This window comes from Pimephales promelas, chromosome 16, assembly GCF_988280905.1.
Source record: "Pimephales promelas chromosome 16, fPimPro1.hap1.1, whole genome shotgun sequence".
NCBI lineage: Eukaryota > Metazoa > Chordata > Actinopteri > Cypriniformes > Leuciscidae > Pimephales > Pimephales promelas.
In genome coordinates, this window is record NC_142784.1 from 34,961,215 (window position 1) to 34,982,252 (window position 21,038).

General features: G+C 42.6%; 2 protein-coding genes across 2 annotated transcripts in view; one reads left to right on the forward strand and one right to left on the reverse strand.

Annotated features, from left to right (window-relative positions):
- The window catches only part of LOC120478228 (uncharacterized), a 39,894-nt gene that overhangs the window by 15,168 nt on the left and 3,688 nt on the right, over positions 1–21,038 (reverse strand). Inside the window, exon 2 of the mRNA XM_089121605.1 lies at positions 5,943–6,060. The gene's annotated coding sequence lies outside the window, so the exon portion shown is untranslated. The remainder of the gene's footprint in view (positions 1–5,942; positions 6,061–21,038) is intronic.
- chrd (chordin) lies at positions 1,371–17,903 on the forward strand. The gene is made up of 21 exons (XM_089121602.1): positions 1,371–1,673; positions 2,622–2,725; positions 3,682–3,808; positions 3,997–4,128; positions 4,350–4,467; positions 4,574–4,661; positions 4,795–4,936; positions 5,044–5,178; positions 5,661–5,743; positions 5,934–6,081; positions 7,607–7,713; positions 7,935–8,232; positions 10,551–10,792; positions 11,294–11,407; positions 11,550–11,747; positions 13,685–13,778; positions 14,385–14,441; positions 14,548–14,651; positions 15,370–15,627; positions 15,821–15,914; positions 17,146–17,903. The coding sequence occupies exons 1-21, from the start codon at positions 1,544–1,546 to the stop codon at positions 17,208–17,210; spliced, it is 2,838 nt and encodes a 945-aa protein (XP_088977728.1). The 5' UTR covers positions 1,371–1,543; the 3' UTR covers positions 17,211–17,903.

Sequence of the window (21,038 nt, forward strand, 5' to 3'; positions counted from 1 at the left end):
TGTTTAGAATGTTCTCTGAATGTTACTTTTGAATGTTATAAACACATTTTGAGAGTTGTAAACACTTTTATGGCCTCTATAGGAAGCTTATAGCCGCTGAACATTCTGGGAACGTTACTTTAGAATGTTCTCTGAATGTTACTTTTGAATGTTCTCAGAATGTTACTTTAGAATGTTCTGTGGTCGTTACTTTTGAATGTTCTATGGTTGTTACTTTTGAATGTTCTATGGTTGTTACTTTTGAATGTTATAAACACATTTTAAGATTTGTAAACACTCTATAAGGAAGCGTATAGGCAGATAAGCGTGCGGGAGTGTTGTGGAGAGAGAGGATCTGTTCGTCACTTGTCCTCCTCTGGTTGGGTCTTCATCTCCAGGATTCTCATGAATGTGCTTGAACCTCCATTGCCCTGCTTGAATCAAAGGCTGAGTGGGAGTCCTTTATTTCTCAGACTTCCTTTCTTTCAGAAGAACAATGAATGTTCACCGAGGAACCAAACGCAGTTGCGTTCCCCTCACTCGCTCGCTTCAGTTCTTCTACAGGACCACACACACCCCACACACACACGAGACTAAACTCAGTTTCATCTTCGATGTTTGAAGTTAAAACACGCAATAATAATAATCAATGACGGCTCATTTCCTTTTTTATTTATAATCGTTTCCTTTTTTGATTAACAGGTTGATGACATCGTTTAATCTCCAGATGACGGGGAACGTTCTGGCAAGGTTTTCTCAACGTTATTCAAATATTCTTTCCCAATACATCAATAATGGAACTTTTTTCTGAAATGATTTTGTTCCTGTGACGTTTTTTTTTAAATGTTACTACTTGTTTCAGAGAACGTTCTAAAGTAGGCTAACATTTATAAAACATTCTAAAGTAACGTTCCCATGTTTGAAGAATGGAATGTTCCCTTAAAGTTCATATAACCGTCTTTGCCACATTTAAAACCCTGACGTTGAAGTTCCAAAGGAACTTTCAGAAATAACGGTTTAGAACACACGCGTGTCAGCTGGTGATATAAATCTAGAACACGCATCATTCTTCAAACATTGCTAAACATTGTTTCTATTGTTAGTAAATGGATTGGAACATTCAAAAAATGCAAAAGCACTGGGCTTTTTATCATATTTTTTTAGCATTGGATTTTTATTTCTTCATTTGATTTTTTTTTTTCTAGAATAAACTGCAAATTATTGTTCAAATAGAAAAGATGCCAGACAGAGAATAAAAGTCTAAATTGATTCGTGTGATGTGTATTAAAGGTTGATATTCGCAGGTGAAGTTTTGGGGCATCCGAGGTCCCGCCCCCTCCCTCCCCTCCTCACGAGCACCGGATAAAACCGGGAGTCGCTCGCATACACACACATATACACACGCACGAACGGACACTCAGCTCGCGACACCGGGAGCGACACCCGAGCTCAGTCTGAGGAGGACGCGCACTAACGGACCGCTAAAAAGAGTTTTATATAGACCTATAACCGTGTTGACTTGTGTTTTGGTGAAGGAAAGGGAAAGTTCGGTGAATCCCGAGGGATGGAGTTGCTGCGCGTGCTGTGGATTCTGGGATGCGCGTGCATGCCTTCGGTTCAGGGCTCGCGCCTGAAGACGCCCGCGTTACCGATCCAGCCCGAGCGCGAACCCGTCATGTCTAAAGGCTTGTCCGGTAAGAGAGAAGAGTGAAAATTCTGTAATAATATATATATTATATATTTTTATATATTTCACTTTACTTAAAAATATATTTTAGTTATATTTTTAACTGTGCTGAAAATTATTATTGCAAAAATGCATTTAAAGTGTACTTTCAAAACACACTATAACGTACAATATAGTATAGCTAAGTAATATTTGGGTTCTGGACTTCATGTTTCCGTGTGGCTCTTCAGATCTTTAAAGCACCAGTGCAGTGATGCTTTATTAAAGGACTAAACCAGCAGTGAAACCATTTCAGAATCTTTCATTCCAGTTATATTGAGGAAAATGTTCTTGTGATTTTGAAATGGTGGATTGTGTAGCACAGTCCTGGTTATGTGACTTAAAGAGGAACCTTCCATTTTGCAAACATTAGAAAACATTCAAAAGTAACAAGTTTAGAACAATTTCATACAGCATGAATGATGTATAAATAACGTTTTGAGAACAAAAGCCTCCACAAATAACCTTATTCTCCACAGAAAGCCATCAATGCATCTGGTGTTTTAGAGAACTCGAGCCCAGAACATGTTAATAATGATCACTTTCCACAGTCTTCGTTTATCTCCGTAGAGCTCGGGACAGTTTACGTGTGTGTCTTTGAAAGTGTTTAGCTTAACAATAAATTGTTTAATAGTCTGGCTCTGTAAACGGACCTCATTCCAGATGCATTAAACACCACATTTACTCCAATCTCTCATTCTCTCTTCAAAACAAAGCGGAGGACATGTTTGGGTTCCAGCGCTGGTTTGGTTGGGAAGGAAAGAAATCGCGTTCACTGCTCGTTTTAGCTGGTGTTTTTGAAGGTTTGGCTCAGAAACAGCCATTTGAAGCTGATTTAGACACATTCCCGATGCTCTCTCACACACACACACACACACACACTGTCTCACGCTGCTCTTGTTTATTGTCTCATCAGGTTGCTCCTTCGGTGGCCGCTTTTATTCCCTGGAAGACACGTGGCATCCAGACCTCGGAGAACCCTTCGGTGTAATGCACTGCGTCATGTGTCACTGTGAGCCGGTGAGAAACACACACACACACACACACACACACACACACACAGTAACGTTCAGAGAACATTCTAAAGTAACGTTCAGAGAACATTCTAAAGTAACATTCAGAGAACATTCTAAAGTAACATTCAGAGAACATTCTAAAGTAACATTCAGAGAACATTCTAAAGTAACATTCAGAGAACATTCTAAAGTAACATTCAGAGAACATTCTAAAGTAACATTCAGAGAACATTCAAAAGTAACATTCAGAGAACATTCTAAAGTAACATTCAGAGAACATTCTAAAGTAACATTCAGAGAACATTCTAAAGTAACATTCAGAGAACATTCTAAAGTAACATTCAGAGAACATTCTAAAGTAACATTCAGAGAACATTCTAAAGTAACATTCAGAGAACATTCTAAAGTAACGTTCAGAGAACATTCTAAAGTAACGTTCAGAGAACATTCTAAAGTAACGTTCAGAGAACATTCTAAAGTAACATTCAGAGAACATTCTAAAGTAACGTTCAAAGAACATTCAAAAGTAACGTTCAGAGAACATTCTAAAGTAACATTCAGAGAACATTCTAAAGTAACATTCAGAGAACATTCTAAAGTAACGTTCAGAGAACATTCTAAAGTAACATTCAGAGAACATTCTAAAGTAACATTCAGAGAACATTCTAAAGTAACGTTCAGAGAACATTCTAAAGTAACATTCAGAGAACATTCTAAAGTAACGTTCAGAGAACATTCTAAAGTAACGTTCAGAGAACAGTAAGAAATAACGATAGGGCAACGCTATGCAAGTGTTTTGTTACAGCTGAAAATGAACTGCTGAATTCTGCAACACTGTTGTTTTCCTGTTTATAACAACGAAGCAGCTTTGAAACAGTCTGCCGTTGTACGAAGTGCTCTATTTAAACTCTCTCTCTCTCTCTCTCTCTCTCTCTCTCTCTCTCTCTCTCTCTCTCGTAGCAGAGGAGTCGGAGAGGGAAGGTGTTTGGGAAGGTGAGCTGCAGGAATATGAAGCAGGATTGTCCCGAACCGACCTGTGACGATCCAGTGCTGACTCCAGGACACTGCTGCAAAACATGTCCGAAAGGTACAAAAGGAGTGTGTGTGTTTTTCTGTGGATAAATGGAAACACACTGCGCTGTAAAGAAGTGATGGAAAGCTTGAACGTGTGTGTGGACGGTCCCGAGCTCCTCATGTTTATGGATGCCGCTCTGGAACATTGACTCTGTTGTTGTTTGTTGGTGACATCATGCACTTTGGTTTCCACGGTTACAGGCGACACATCAAGGAAGGAGGCGGAGTCTTTGTTCGAGTTCTTTCAGGATAAAGACGACGACCTGCACAAGTCGTACAACGACAGATCCTACGTCAGCTCTGAGGAGAACAGTCATCGAGACAGCGCGACCGGTCAGACTACACAACACAAAATAAAATCTTTTTTTTTTGTTAATAAAAAAAAATGCTTTGCTTCATCATTTTTATTATTATTTTATTTTTATTTAATTGTTTTACTTTATTTTTATTTCATTATTCATAAAAAATATATTCTGAAATTTTCTTATTTATTTTGCTTTATTTTTGTATTTTATTTTCTGCTTTATTTGAGTGTGTTTTGTTTTATTCTTCAGATTTCGTGTCTCTGCTGACGAGTGCGTCGGACTCTTGGTTGCCCAGTTCCAGTGGAGTCGCTCGGGCTCGATTCACTCTCTCCCGCGCCAGCCTGACCTTCTCCATCACCTTCCAGAGGTAAAACACACACCACAGCCCATATGTGTGTCTCTTGTCCGCCCTCGCTCTCTGTGTGCACGTGTGTCCAGCCCGCCTTTGCTTACTCTGTGTGTGTGTGTTTCAGGATCAACAGGCCGAGTGCAATCACCTTTTTGGACTTGGACGGAAACACTGCGTTTGAGTTCAGAGTCTCGAGGGCCGACACAGACATGGCGAGTCAGCTTCATTAGTCAAGTCACTTTCATTTTCACTTTCTTTTCAAGTGCACATGCATAATACGTGTGTGAGAAAGTGTGTGTGTGATCTGTCGAGTCTGATGTTTAACTGTGTGTTTGTGATGTGCAGATCTGTGGAGTTTGGAAGAATCTACCGAAGTCTCAGATTCGACAACTGGAGGCGGAGCAACTGCGTGTTTCCATGACAACTGCTGACAACAAGAAGGAGGAGCTACGGGGGAAAATCATCAAACACAGAGGACTGTTTGCCGGTGTGTGTGACGTTTCACTGTTTAAATGTTTAGATTTACTTCAGACATGACCTATCTGATTGTTTTTTTGGATGCTTACGTTCATTTGCGTTCGGTTTGTGTGACAGAAACGTTCAGTGCGATCTTGACGTCTGAAGAGGTGCATTCTGGGATGGGCGGAATCGCCATGTTGACGCTCAGTGACACCGAGAACAATCTGCATTTTATCCTGATTCAGCAGGGACTCGTTTCTCAAGGGAGCTGTAAGTACACATGGAGGAAATCCATATGGAGGAAATCCACATCCACAAGTACACATGGAGGAAATATATATATATATATATATATATATATATATATAATTAAAATAAAATAGAAATAAAATAAAAGAATCAAAATAAAATAAAAAAATAAAATAAAAAATAAATTAAATTAGATTTGAAAAAAGGAAAATAAAAATAAATAAATAAATAATTAAACATAAAGCATTAAATAAAAAAAACTAAAATAAAATAAAGCAAAATAAAAATAAAGTAAATAAGAAAAATAATAATAATATAAATAAAAGAAAAAAAACAAAACAAAAGAAAAAATAAAAGAAAGTAAATTTCAGATTAAAATAATATATAAAAACAAAAATAAAGCAAAAATAAATAAAAAGTAACAAAGTAGATAAAAATAAAACAATTAAAGAAATATTTTAAAAATATTAATTTAATAAAAATTGTATTTCACATTGTTTCAGCCTCCGCACAGATGCCGGTGAGAGTGAAACTGCTGTACCGACAACATGTGCTGAGAGAAATACGAGCAAACATCTCTACAGACGTGAGTGAGAACACACACACACACACACATTCACTGATCTAAAGGAGAACAAGCCATTTATTTACAATGCTTTTATAATCAGTTAATTAGAATGAAAAGAAAAAATTATTCACGTTTGATAACAGAGAAAATACTCGGTTAAAGTTGATGAATATTAAGGAAACGTGTGTGTGTGTGTGTGTGTGTGTAGGACTCTGACCTGGCTGAAGTCCTAGCGGATCTGAACAGTCGGGAACTCTTCTGGTTATCCCGTGGGCAGCTCCAGATCGCCATGGAAACGGAAGGCCAAAATCCCCGTCAGATCTCCGGATACATTTCTGGGAAGAGATCATGTGACAGTGAGTGCAGCCAATCAGCATTACCTTTTTCATGACCTTTTCGATCTTTGAAGGGTAAAATTCGAACATTCGAACTCATTTCCTCCTTACATTCATATTCTGCTCAAATTTATGGAAGCATTAGTAATGCACTGTGAGCTAACATGAACACAATGAACAGCTGGATTATTATTAACTAACATTTACAAAGATGAACTAATACATGTATTTCTCATTGTTAGTTCATGTTAGTTAATACATTAATTAATGTTAACTAATGCACATTATTCTAAAGTGTTTCCACTTTCTACAAAAAACCCAAAATAATTAGAAAATATTTTTTTTTCTTGTCATATTGTGTATAATGAATAGATTGAGGAATACTAGGAGCGCAGTGAACGACGTCGAAGGGTTAATCGTGCAGTAACACACACACACACACACACACACACACACACCTCGCAGGATCAGTCTCTGCTGTTTTTATCCCAGCTTCGTGTCATGCTGAAATCATCTCGGCTATTTCTCAGATTTCATAGTTCATAATTATGATTGTGAAGAGGTCAGAGTTGCTGTAGGATCAGTTTCGTGGTCGTTCCATGTGTGTGTGTGTGTGTGAGGCCTCTTGTGTGACACACACACACTCTCTTTCTCACCCGAACACACAAACTCTCTCTGGCGCTCGTCTGCTGTGTGACCAGAGTTGCTGTGGGATCAGTTTTGTGGTCGTCACACACACACACACACACACACACTCTCTGCTGTGTGACTCCAGCTGCTGCATTAACAGCGTGACGTTATGCGTGAGGAATTCAGGCTCTATTTACTCTACATCACAGTCACTCTCTCAACCTCGCGTCACTCTGTGACCTTTGACCCTGCGTGAGTTCATGTGGGTTTAATTGTTTTCTCGCATGCAAAACTCATTGTTCACTTCAGCTTTCTCTCAGCACCAGGCTGATGAAAGTCACACAATGCAAGTCGAGGTGTCATGCAGCAAACCAGAACATGTCCTGCTACTGTAGCCGTAACCCTCGGGCGCTCTTCACTCATTTATCACCAAAAGATTTTATGTTTTTTACTTCTTCATCGGAATGGAACGAAACTTGGTAAAGGTTTTGGCACTTGCTGTGTGAACACACACATAAATCCTGGCCCTGATCCGAACAGGTTTAATGGTTCTGATAACAACAGTTTCTCGCGTCAGAAACACATTGAGAGTTTCCTCTAGTGGAAGCGTTTGGAACTGCAGCCGAACACACACTCTCTGAACGCTCGTTTACTGAGAGATCGGCTCCCATGCAGAACACACACTCGTGTAGAGTTATTTTCTCAGTTTTAGAGTAAAATGTGTTTTTGAAAATATATATTTCACATACAAATTGAAAAATAGTATTTTTTTTATAATATCCGTAAAATTCTGTAACTTTTTTTACGTCAGCAATAATCTGCCAGGTGTTGAAAAAAATTGAACCGACACATGAACAGCGTGCGAGTCTTTGCCGTCTCATCGTCAAGATTTATTCATGAAATGTTCCTGTTTCAGCTCTTCAAAGCGTGATGTCCGGCGGATCCGCTCTGACTCCCGGGAAAACCGGCGGCGTGGGATCGGCCGTCTTCACACTCCATCACAATGGCTCGCTCGACTACCAGGTGTGTGTGTGTGTGTGTGTGTGTAAGTGACTACCAGGTAAAGATGATAATATCATTATCGGTCTGAAAATTTGGGCGATATATTAAAGTCGATAAATAATGTATTATTTCCTTTAGCTGAGACTAATAAGTAACCCGTCAAAGGGATTAGACAGCGATACCCGCCACAGTTGATCTGTTCCCGCATTTGTCGTGTGTTAACGTCTGGGAGTTCCCGGCAGGTTCTGGTGGCCGGTCTGACCAGCGCAGTGGTCGGCGTGACGGTGGAGTTGAAGCCGCGGCGGCGCAGCAAGCGCAGTGTCCTGTACGACCTCACGGCGGACTTCAGCGCGGGCGCGGATGAGCACGGCGGGAACGGCAGGACGGCAGGGAGCCTCAATCGCGTGGAGGCCAGACACATCCACATGCTCCTGCAGAACGAGCTGTTCATCAACATCGCCACGGCACAGCAGCAGGAGAGCGAGCTGCGCGGACAGATACGCATGCTCCCGTACAGCGGACTCGACGTGCGCCGCAACGGTAAGAAGACAGAGCGCTAATGTCTGCGCTCTAAAACGACCAGCTTAATCAGTTAATTTAACATCATAGTTGATTCATTTTTCCTATAATCCTAGCTTTATTTATTTTTTTACTTCATGCATGAATTCCTGCCTACCGATTAACTTAAATCATCAGGCATCAGGCGTTTTCCTCAAACTAAAAGACCGAAGCAGCACTCGTTGAGTGACTCACATCGCGCCCCTGTATGTTGCTTTGCATAAAATTAAACCATGTACAGCACAATAACGAACTCATAGATAACATAAAATGATCTGACCCAAGATCTGCGTAACACAAGAACTCTAGCCAAACATTGGGTTGTTCCGTCTGACCCAAGATCTGCGTAACACAAGAACTCTAGCCAAACATTGGGTTGTTCCGTCTGACCCAAGATCTGCGTAACACAAGAACACTACCCAAACATTGGGTTGTTCCGTCTGACCCAAGATCTGCGTAAAACAAGAACTCTAGCCAAACATTCGGTTGTTCCGTCTGACTCAAGATCTGCGTAAAACAAGAACTCTAGCCAAACATTGGGTTGTTCCGTCTGACCCAAGATCTGCGTAAAACAAGAACTCTAGCCAAACATTCGGTTGTTCCGTCTGACCCAAGATCTGCGTAAAACAAGAACTCTAGCCAAACATTCGGTTGTTCCGTCTGACCCAAGATCTGCGTAACACAAGAACTCTACCCAAACATTGGGTTGTTCCATCTGACCCAAGATCTGCGTAACACAAGAACTCTAGCCAAACATTGGGTTGTTCCGTCTGACCCAAGATCTGCGTAACACAAGAACTCTAGCCAAACATTCGGTTGTTCCGTCTGACCCAAGATCTGCGTAAAACAAGAACTCTAGCCAAACATTGGGTTGTTCCGTCTGACCCAAGATCTGCGTAAAACAAGAACTCTAGCCAAACATTCGGTTGTTCCGTCTGACCCAAGATCTGCGTAACACAAGAACTCTACCCAAACATTGGGTTGTTCCGTCTGACCCAAGATCTGCGTAACACAAGAACTCTAGCCAAACATTGGGTTGTTCCGTCTGACCCAAGATCTGCGTAACACAAGAACTCTAGCCAAACATTCGGTTGTTCCGTCTGACCCAAGATCTGCGTAAAACAAGAACTCTAGCCAAACATTGGGTTGTTCCGTCTGACCCAAGATCTGCGTAAAACAAGAACTCTAGCCAAACATTCGGTTGTTCCGTCTGACCCAAGATCTGCGTAACACAAGAACTCTACCCAAACATTGGGTTGTTCCGTCTGACCCAAGATCTGCGTAACACAAGAACTCTAGCCAAACATTGGGTTGTTCCGTCTGACCCAAGATCTGCGTAAAACAAGAACTCTAGCCAAACATTCGGTTGTTCCGTCTGACCCAAGATCTGTATAAAACAAGAACTCTAGCCAAACATTGGGTTGTTCCGTCTGACCCAAGATCTGCGTAAAACAAGAACTCTAGCCAAACATTGGGTTGTTCCGTCTGACCCAAGATCTGCGTAAAACAAGAACGCTAGCCAAACATTCGGTTGTTCCGTCTGACCCAAGATCTGCATAAAACAAGAACTCTAGCCAAACATTGGGTTGTTTCGTCTGACCCAAGATCTGCGTAACACAAGAACTCTAGCCAAACATTGGGTTGTTCCGTCTGGCCCAAGATCTGCGTAACACAAGAACTCTAGCCAAACATTGGGTTGTTCCGTCTGGCCCAAGATCTGCGTAACACAAGAACACTACCCAAACATTGGGTTGTTCCGTCTGACCCAAGATCTGCGTAACACAAGAACTCTAGCCAAACATTGGGTTGTTCCGTCTGACCCAAGATCTGCGTAAAACAAGAACTCTAGCCAAACATTGGGTTGTTCCGTCTGGCCCAAGATCTGCGTAACACAAGAACACTACCCAAACATTGGGTTGTTCCGTCTGACCCAAGATCTGCGTAACACAAGAACTCTAGCCAAACATTGGGTTGTTCCGTCTGACCCAAGATCTGCGTAACACAAGAACTCTACCCAAACATTGGGTTGTTACATCTGACCCAGGATCTAGGTAACACAAGAACTCTACCCAAACATTGGGTTGTTACATCTGACCCAGGATCTAGGTAACACAAGAACTCTACCCAAACATTGGGTTGTTACGTCTGATTCAGGATCTGGGTAACACAAGAACACTACCCAGATGCTGAAAAAATAACCCCAAAAGGTTCAACCCAGGATTTGGGTAGAAAGAATAACCCAAGATGTTCTAGAGTGTGATGGTGATTTGATTATTAATGAATGTTCCTTGGATCTGCAGAGTTGCCGGTTCCTCTGGCGGGTCAGTTCGTGTCTCCTCCGGTGCGTACGGGCGCCGCGGGCCACGCCTGGGTCTCCGTGGACCAACAGTGTCATCTACACTACGAGATCGTGGTCAACGGCCTCAGCAGGAGCGAAGACGCCTCCATCAACGCTCACCTGCACGGATTGGCCGAGATCGGCGACATGGACGACTCCTCCACCGATCACAAGAGACTTCTGACGGGCTTCTACGGCCAACAGGTAAACCAGTCAAGAGACACAATTCAGCATGGCTATAATTAGAGTGTTAGGATTCTGATTCAGGGTCCGATTTCGGTTCTACTTATCGATTACAAATTTCTATTCCAATAAGGTGAAAATAAAAACTTAGCTATCCTTCATATTTAGTCTTATTGCAAAACATTTAATTGCAGCTGAATATCATGAACAGTAATCATTGATCGCTTCAATCACTTAAAGTCATATTGAAACGCTCACAGAGGAGTCGAGTATCAACTATCCTATTCCTGACCTGGAACTGGAATTGATTTTTGATTCCCAACCTGCTATAATGTAAACTGCGTGATTACACCACAACACAACGTCTTTCTTTGCCCAGAAGCACAAGCATGCTGTCGTTTATTGGATGCTTTAAAGGGATTGTTTATAAACAAAGCTGGTGTTTCCTCAAATGAGCTGGAACAAGTTTAATTCTGTTTAAGGTAAAGACTGTCGTCTCGTTTGTGTCTCGGTGTCTTCTAGGCTCAGGGTGTGCTGAAGGATATCAGCGTTGAGTTATTGAGGCATTTGGACGAAGGCATGGCTTATATTCAGGTCAGCACCAAAATGAATCCAAGAGGAGAAATACGAGGACGGGTGAGTACACACACACACACACACACACACACACACTCTCTCTTTCACACACACACAAATATTATTTAAGGGAAAGGTGTTGTATGGTGTTAGCTTCAGTGAATGACACTACCCGTGTGTGACTGTACTGTGTGTTGTGCAGATCCAGGTCCCCAACAGCTGTGAGTCGGGCTCCCGCGGGGAGGTGGTGGAGGAGGAAGAGTTCCACGAGCTGGTGTTCGTGCGCGACCCGGCGGAGCTGAAGAAGGACCCGCACACATGCTTCTTCGAGGGGGAACATCACGCACACGGGTCTCAGTGGACCCCGCAGTACAACACCTGCTTCACCTGCTCCTGCCAGGTACAGACACCGCCTGAGCCGTAACACACACCGCCTCAGCCGTAACACACACCGCCTGACCCGTAACACACACCGCCTGAGCCGTAACACACACCGCCTGAGCCGTAACACACACCGCCTGAGCCGTAACACACACCGCCTGAGCCGTAACACACACCGCCTCAGCCGTAACACACACCGCCTCAGCCGTAACACACACCGCCTCAGCCGTAACACACACCGCCTCAGCCGTAACACACACCGCCTGAGCCGTAACACACACCGCCTGAGCCGTAACACACACCGCCTGAGCCGTAACACACACCGCCTCAGCCGTAACACACACCGCCTGAGCCGTAACACACACCGCCTGAGCCGTAACACACACCGCCTCAGCCGTAACACACACCGCCTGAGCCGTAACACACACCGCCTGAGCCGTAACACACACCGCCTCAGCCGTAACACACACCGCCTGAGCCGTAACACGCACCGCCTGAGCCGTAACACGCACCGCCTGAGCCGTAACACGCACCGCCTGAGCCGTAACACGCACCGCCTGAGCCGTAACACGCACCGCCTGAGCCGTAACACGCACCGCCTGCCGTAACACGCACCGCCTGAGCCGTAACACGCACCGCCTCAGCCGTAACACGCACCGCCTGAGCCGTAACACACACCGCCTGAGCCGTAACACACACCGCCTGAGCCGTAACACACACCGCCTCAGCCGTAACACACACCGCCTCAGCCGTAACACACACCGCCTGAGCCGTAACACACACCGCCTCAGCCGTAACACACACCGCCTGAGCCGTAACACACACCGCCTGAGCCGTAACACACACCGCCTGAGCCGTAACACACACCGCCTGAGCCGTAACACACACCGCCTCAGCCGTAACACACACCGCCTCAGCCGTAACACACACCGCCTCAGCCGTAACACACACCGCCTGAGCCGTAACACACACCGCCTGAGCCGTAACACACACCGCCTGAGCCGTAACACACACCGCCTGAGCCGTAACACACACCGCCTGAGCCGTAACACACACCGCCTGAGCCGTAACACACACCGCCTCAGCCGTAACACACACCGCCTCAGCCGTAACACACACCGCCTCAGCCGTAACACACACCGCCTGAGCCGTAACACACACCGCCTCAGCCGTAACACACACCGCCTGAGCCGTAACACACACCGCCTGAGCCGTAACACACACCGCCTCAGCCGTAACACACACCGCCTGAGCCGTAACACACACCGCCTGAGCCGTAACACACACCGCCTGAGCCGTAACACACACCGCCTGAGCCGTAACACACACCGCCTCAGCCGTAACACACACCGCCTGAGCCGTAACACACACCGCCTCAGCCGTAACACACACCGCCTGAGCCGTAACACACACCGCCTCAGCCGTAACACACACCGCCTCAGCCGTAACACACACCGCCTGAGCCGTAACACACACCGCCTGAGCCGTAACACACACCGCCTCAGCCGTAACACACACCGCCTGAGCCGTAACACACACCGCCTGAGCCGTAACACACACCGCCTGAGCCGTAACACACACCGCCTCAGCCGTAACACACACCGCCTGAGCCGTAACACACACCGCCTGAGCCGTAACACACACCGCCTGAGCCGTAACACACACCGCCTGAGCCGTAACACACACCGCCTCAGCTGTAACACACACCGCCTGAGCCGTAACACACACCGCCTCAGCCGTAACACACACCGCCTGAGCCGTAACACACACCGCCTCAGCCGTAACACACACCGCCTCAGCCGTAACACACACCGCCTGAGCCGTAACACACATATCAGTAAAAATTAGTTTAGTACACTTCGAGTTAACTGATCATGAACACACCTGAAGTATACTGAACTAGTCTGGCTGCAAGCGTACTCATGAAGTGTGTGTTGTCTGCTGTAATGTGTGCAGAAGAAGACGGTGATCTGTGATCCGGTGATCTGCCCTGCGCTCTCGTGTCCACACACCCTCCAGCCTGAAGACCAGTGCTGTCCCGTGTGTGACGGTGAGGAACCAGACTATCACATAAAGCCATTTTTATTTGTTTTGTCATTTAAGATTATTTCATTTTGATGCAATCTTTTCTATTTCAAATGCAATTTATTTTATTTACCTTTAAATTACTAGATTTGACCAATAAATAATAATAATTTAAGCACATTTTTTCAACTTAAATTCAAAATAACTCACAATTTAATTCATAATCCTTTTAATTCAGCTCTAAATATCTTACACTGGGAGTCTTTGACCTCTTGTGGAAAATAATAATAACTCATGATATTTCATGCCTCTAGATGGGCTTATAGCTCTATATGAGCAGCTGTTCCGCTGGGTCCTAAAGCCAGCCGCTTCAGTGTGTATTCAGATACTCATGTACACATTATACAGTAATTTTTTGTATAAAGTTTTAACATTTTTAGTTTGAATACTGAGCATGTTTAGGTTGTTCTATGTTTACTGAAGCATTCCACTCATTCCTAAGGGGGTCAAGGTTGAGCCGCAAGGTTGAGCCACAAAAGTATTCCTGGTTGGAGTGCGACATAAGTCCTGGGGTCTTGACCCCTCTGATGAACACCACATTTTTAATGTTTAATTTGATTTCTGTCAACAGAAAAGAAGGAGACCAAAGAGACAACTGCTGTCGAGAAAATCGAGGAAGATCCCGAAGGTGAGTTTATCTTAACCCAACACATAAAATGCAACATTGCAACTATCATTTTAAATGCGCGACTAGTTGGACGTGTAGATTAGTAAGATATCTATTTCTCCTTCAGGCTGTTATTTCGAGGGTGATCAGAAGATGCACGCACCCGGAACAACATGGCATCCGTTCGTCCCGCCGTTCGGGTACATCAAGTGTGCCGTGTGCACCTGCAAGGTGAGTCATGAACACAAACACCACATGTGGACACACAACAGCTTCAACGGCTTACTCACAAAATCACATCGTCACACAATGCCTGAAAGATGACACTCAAACACCAGATCTGCAGAACCAAGCAACTAAACCTCGCCTCATAAAACACAACACACACACACACATCTCTATGTGACACACAACTCTTTCAGGAAACTCTTTCAAACACAACTAATCGAAACACCACAGTAATTCATCAGAGCGTCACACACACGTGCAAACACTCATCGCTCTACTGAACACACACCAATCATGGCTCTAGAATAGGCCTATAAGAGGTCAAAGGTCGAGTTATAGGTTTTTCAGACTGTAACCACAAATGCTTACAGTAAAACAAATAATAGTTTGGTTTCAATCTTGTTTCCGTGTTTAACGTGAATCTCTCTGCTGATTACGTTCACTCTTGCGCAGAAATGTTCGTGAAAGAAGAGCTTTATGTTTGAATAACGGTGTGTGTATGATATATCCAGAAATGACAAATGTTAGCTTTTGAGATGTTTGTGATATTTTGAACGCAGTGCTTTATTTAGCAAGAAACGTGAGGCATTTTACATTTTGTGTACAATTCTTAGATTTGTGTGTAAAGTTTCAAAAAAAGAGGCAAAGTTTTGAAAATGTGTGTAAGGAGTTAAGAAATACAGTATATTAATGCTTCCCGTCATGGCCTGGTGCGTCACAGGGCTCCACCGGAGAAGTACACTGCGAGAAAGTGACGTGCCCGCCCCTAACCTGCAGTCGACCAATCAGAGCCAACCCGTCAGATTGCTGCAAGGCGTGTCCTGCCGAAGACACGCCCCCTCTGGAGGACGACGAGATGATGCAGGCGGACGGGACGCGCCACTGCAAGTTCGGCAAAAACTACTACCAGAACAGCGAACACTGGCACCCGAGCGTCCCGCTGGTAGGCGAGATGAAGTGCATCACCTGCTGGTGTGACGTGAGTCCTGCGCCTTATTTCTGTTCGAGAAAAAAGAAGAGATGTAAACAGAGAATTCCAACAAAAAAGTCTAAATTGCAAGATGTCAGAATCAATAGATAGAAAAAGCCACAATTACCTTTTCCATTGGACTGTGTAATATTCCGATCATGTGGAGTGTGTGTTAAAGCCCGTCTCCGGTGTGTTTTTCCAGCATGGCGTGACCAAGTGCCAGAGGAAGCAGTGTCCGCTGCTGAGCTGCCGAAGCCCCGTCCGCCGCGAGGGAGCCTGCTGTCCCGAGTGCATAGGTGAGTCCGACGATAGCGAACATGAACTGAACGTACGGTATTGCTGTGTGATGAACGTTACTATGAACACGTTCATTCTGGCGTCTGTGAAAGCCCGCTCTCTCAGTTTAGCTTCGTACAATAGGGTGCCAGATTTTGGTGCCAGCGAAAACCCGGCTAAAACACATGTGAAAAGGCCTTAATATGTAGCGAAATAACACCCAATCTGGCAACACCAGCCACCAGTGTCGCACCGCGGCCGCCGTCGACAAAGCAGCGAGCGAGGAGGCGTCGTTCGATCATTTAAACGGGTTTTATGACGAGGTCGGTGAGGATGGGAAAAATCTTACGTTTCTGTGCAACCTGCCCGTCGATAAAATAATTGTTGTCTGTGGTTGTATATGGGAATAAAAATAAAATAAAAAAAAGCTCGCAACATATGAAAAAAAAGAACTATGAACTTAACTAGTTGATTTTAAAATGTGTGAACTGAACTTTGAACTAGTAACTTTTTTTTTCAATGAAATTAAAGTAGTCTATTTTAGTCCAATAATACGTTTTATTTAATGTTTAGTATGTTTTGCGGGATTATATGGTCTTAAATTATATTTACGCGGTATTTATAATCCATTTATTCTCTTTTTGAGCATAGACCGGAAAATTAAATGTCCATCTTAAACTGGAGAATCTGGAACGCTTCAGACTGAAGTTTGATCTCGTCTCACACACCACACTCGGCAGATTGTTGCTTTTAAGTTTTAAATAGTGAACGTAAAAAATGTTTCCAGAATTTTATGTGTGTTGTTATGAAAAATGTGCAAAAATACTACTTTTCAATTTTTCTTTGAAATATATATTTTCAAACACACATTTTACTCTAAAACTGAGAAAATCAAAACCATAACTCTACACGAGTGTGTGTTCCGCATGTGAGCCGATCTCTCAGTAAACGAGCGTTCAGAGAGTGTGTGTTCGGCTGCAGTTCCAAACGCTTCCACTAGAGGAAACTCTCAATGCGTTTCTGACGCGAGAAACTGTTGTTATCAGGACCATTAAACCTGTTCGGATCATGGCCAGGATTTATGTGTGTGTTCACACAGCAAGTGCCGAAACCTTTACCAAGTTTCGTACCATTCCGATTAAAAAAAAAAAGTATAATTTTTCAGTCAAAAATGACCGCAGAGCACCAGAGCGTTTACATAACCTAAATCCTGAACACTTTACTCAGCAAAGTCACCTCTTTGTTTTACAGAGGACTTTATGGGAAAAGAAGAAATGGCGAAGATGGTGGAGAAAAAGAAAAGCTGGAGACACTGACCCTTTCCCCAACGCTCGCCGCCCGCCTGTTCTGAGATCAGGTCGTCTCGAGCTCGCACAACGGGACGCCTGAGGACCGCACGACTAACCCAGCGCACGAAACCGAAGAAGAGCTCCAGACACACCGAATGTAAGAAGGAAGTTTGAGAGAAAGTGCTTCTGAAGATACAAGTTATCAAGGCAAAGCAGGAGAACGGCTCTCGGCCGCTGACGTTTGAGTTTGCCATCGACGGATTTTCTCACGGGAAAGTTTTAATTTTGTTTGCGTATTTGACTTGGTGCAAAACATCAGACACTCGTGCCAAGATTTTACACATCATCATCATCATCATCATACCTGTAAACGTGTGCATGTGAGCACAATGTAAAAATACGCTTCTCAACAAAATGCACCTGCAATCTTTCATAATGCACATGACTCGAATCCCAGCCAATCAGCAGGACTGTTGCGATGCATCTGATTGGAGATCTGCCCTGTGGGAGGGGCCTGCCATGGGGGCAGGGTTTATAATGCTAATCAACATAAACCCCGCCCACTTCTGTTCTGCTGCACATGATGTTATAAGTCTGTTCGCTGGTATATAATATTTTATGGCTATTTTCTTTCAGTATTTTGATTGTTATTATGAATATTATTGCATTTTGTATTGCATATTTATTAATGATGAATAAACAATAAAGTTTTAAAATTTATGTTGTCATAAAAGAAGCATGTCGTGGCTTGTTCTCTCTCTGTTTTCCATGACGGCGTTTAACCCTCTGCTGCTCCACGCCTGTCCGTCAAATATGGACGAATTTTTATTTCAAGGAATTTAATGTACTATATTTTAGTTCGATAATGTTTTTTATTTCATAAAAGGGATTTTAAGGTACTCAATTGTGTTTACGCTGTGTTTACAATCTATTTATTCACTTTTTGAGCATAGACCTGAAAATTAAATGTCCATCTTAAACTGGAGAATCTGGAACGCCTCAGACCGAAGTTTGATCTCGTCTCGCACACCACACTCGGCAGATTATTGCTGACGTGAAATGAGCAAAAATACTATTTAAAATGTTTATATGACATATAATTTCAAAAACATAACTCTACACGAGTGTGTGTTCCGCATGTGAGCCGATCTCAGTAAACGAGCGTTCAGAGAGTGTGTGTTCGGCTGCAGTTCCAAACGCTTCCACTAGAGGAAACTCTCAATGTGTTTCTGACGCGAGAAACTGTTGTTATCAGGACCATTAAACCTGTTCGGATCATGGCCAGGATTTATGTGTGTGTTCACACAGCAAGTGCCGAAACCTTTACCAAGTTTCGTACCATTCCGGTCAAGAAGACGAAACAAAATAACAATTCTCGGTCCGAAATGGCCGAAGGGCACCAGACCAAAAGAAAAAGCTTTTAAAAGTGAAAATATCTGTGGATCATGCACTTCACCCACAATGCATCACAGGAAAACACCATTCCTCTTCCCAGAAGCACTGCTGAGGTGCTGAACCGCTAATAACTGAGAGCTTCCGCTCTGGAGGTTTACTCATCATCCTTCTGTTCCCCCTTTTGTTCCACAACTTTCCCGAGTGATTAATGCGCCGCTCATCGTCTCTGAATGTTTCTCATTGGGGAACCAGATTGGATCGCTTTTCTCAACCTCGTTCTAGTTGTCTGACTTAATTTGAGTGTCAAGCGGAGAAAACCCAAGGGAACATGAAAGAAACTAACGCTTGTTTTCCACCAGCCTTTGGATAAAACCAGCGAATCAATTTCTCGAGCACTTTAAACCTCAGTATTTTCCATTCGCTGTTCCCGTCTGGTGTTCATCTGCCCTTATATAACACTGGTGGATGAACAACAGACTTTAAAACTGTACTTTTGTATTTCAATTTTATGCATCCTTTGGGTTTTCCTTGAATAATAAAACTATTGACTTATTTCCCCCCAAAAAAACAGTGTTTAATGTTGCAAAAATTTCTATTTTAGTAATTTCCTGAAATTATTGTTTTCAACACTGATGATAATCATAACTGTTTCTTGATCATCAGATCCTCATATTAGAGTGATTTCTGGAGGATCATGTGACACTGAAGACTGGAGTAATGATGATAAATTCAGCTTTGATCACAGCAATAAATTACACTTTACTGTATATGATATAATATTTCACAATATTACTGTTTTTCTTCTATTTTTAATCAAATAAACGCAGCCTTGGTGAGCAGAAGAGACTTCTTTTAAAAACATTAAAAACTCTTACAGATCCAAAACCTTTGACTGGTATTAGTACACGTATTATTTGATGTTTGGTAGGTGTGTACCACTTCAGTGTAATTATTGAGTGATTATTCTCCTAAAACACACTTGGGGAAACAGGCTAGTTGTGATCAGGCGTGTTTGGAAAGCGCCCTCTAGTGTTCACCCCAGTAACTGCAGTAAACCCAAACACAGCAGGAGAGATGAGGTCCTGAAATTATACGCTTCAAACATCTCTATATGTGCACAGTATACATATATACACCTTTATTATACATTGAATAGATTTAAAAAAAAAAAAAAAACTACTTTCACCTACTTTAGCCACTATGGTATGCATTATCTTTTAACCATCAAATATTTTTTTTTCATAAGTTGTTAATATTAACTTATTTGATAGATTTGTGTACTATATTTTTTAACCAAAAACAATTAGATCCCTATCATTATCTGAACTCTTCCTAATGACCTTTCCCAAAATATTGCTGTATTAATTTTCTAATCTGTTATTTATACATGAATACAACTATACTACAATAAACACTTCAATTGTCGCAGTCATACTGTTGAAGAATCACGACATTCACTGTGACGTATTCGTGGAAAATGTCAAGTGACTTAAAAACAGCACGTCATTGGCCCGCCCTTTTCATTCCCGCAGTACAATATATTGTGTTTTTCTCTGAATCACAAGGAATGGTTGATTGTTTGATAGAGCTGAGGTTGACTAGTTACAATACGAACACAAGTTTGTGTGGCTAAACCATTGGATCCTATCGTCTGTTCCTAACCAATACTTTTGAACATCTTTGCATCAAATTTAATCCTGTTCATCTCAATGTCCAATGTCAATTGTTTCTTTCTTTTCAGTTCTTTCTTTTTGACTTTGCATCCCTGGAAAACAGCTGATGTGTGTGTGTGTGTGTGTGTGTGTGTGTGTGTGTGTGTGTGTGTGTGTGTGTGTGTGTTTGTACAATAACAACACAAGCTAAATTAAAACCCAAAGTAATAACAGTGACAATGCAGCATTCTTCCAAGATTACTGTAGAAGAAACTCGGAAATGTTTTTGTTTTTCCAAAAATACCCCACAAGCCATTCTTTGAAATATTAAAATCAACAAATAAGCCACCTTCGTATACTATGACTCATAACTAACTTGTACTTCACACTGATTCAAGTCATCAAAGATAATGGCGTGTAGTTTTCCACAAGATACACCGAAAAAGAAGAAATCGTTAAAGGGATAGTTCACTTTGAAATTAATGTTTGATATGTTTTATCTTACCTCAAGGGCATCCAAGATGTAGGTGTCTTTGTTTCCACAGTATTTTCAATTTTGGCATTTTTCAGTCAAACCGTTGTTGTCGATCAGTCATACACTGGAGGCTAAGGGGGTCCACCAAAGAGAAGTCCAAATTAAACATGATTTAATGACTCGTAATCAATTAAACATGATTTAATGACTCATAATCAATTAAACATGATTTAATGACTCATAATCAATTAAACATGATTTAATGACTCATAATCAATTAAACATGATTTAATGACTCATAATCAATTAAACATGATTTAATGACTCATAATC

Coding starts and splice junctions, on each gene's coding strand:
- chrd (XM_089121602.1), top strand. CDS start 1,544: ATGGAGTTGCTGCGCGTGCTGTGGATTCTGGGATGCGCGTGCATGCCT. Junction 5,179..5,660: donor ACTCGTTTCTCAAGGGAGCT/GTAAGTACACAT, acceptor ACATTGTTTCAG/CCTCCGCACAGATGCCGGTG. Junction 8,233..10,550: donor ACTCGACGTGCGCCGCAACG/GTAAGAAGACAG, acceptor TTGGATCTGCAG/AGTTGCCGGTTCCTCTGGCG.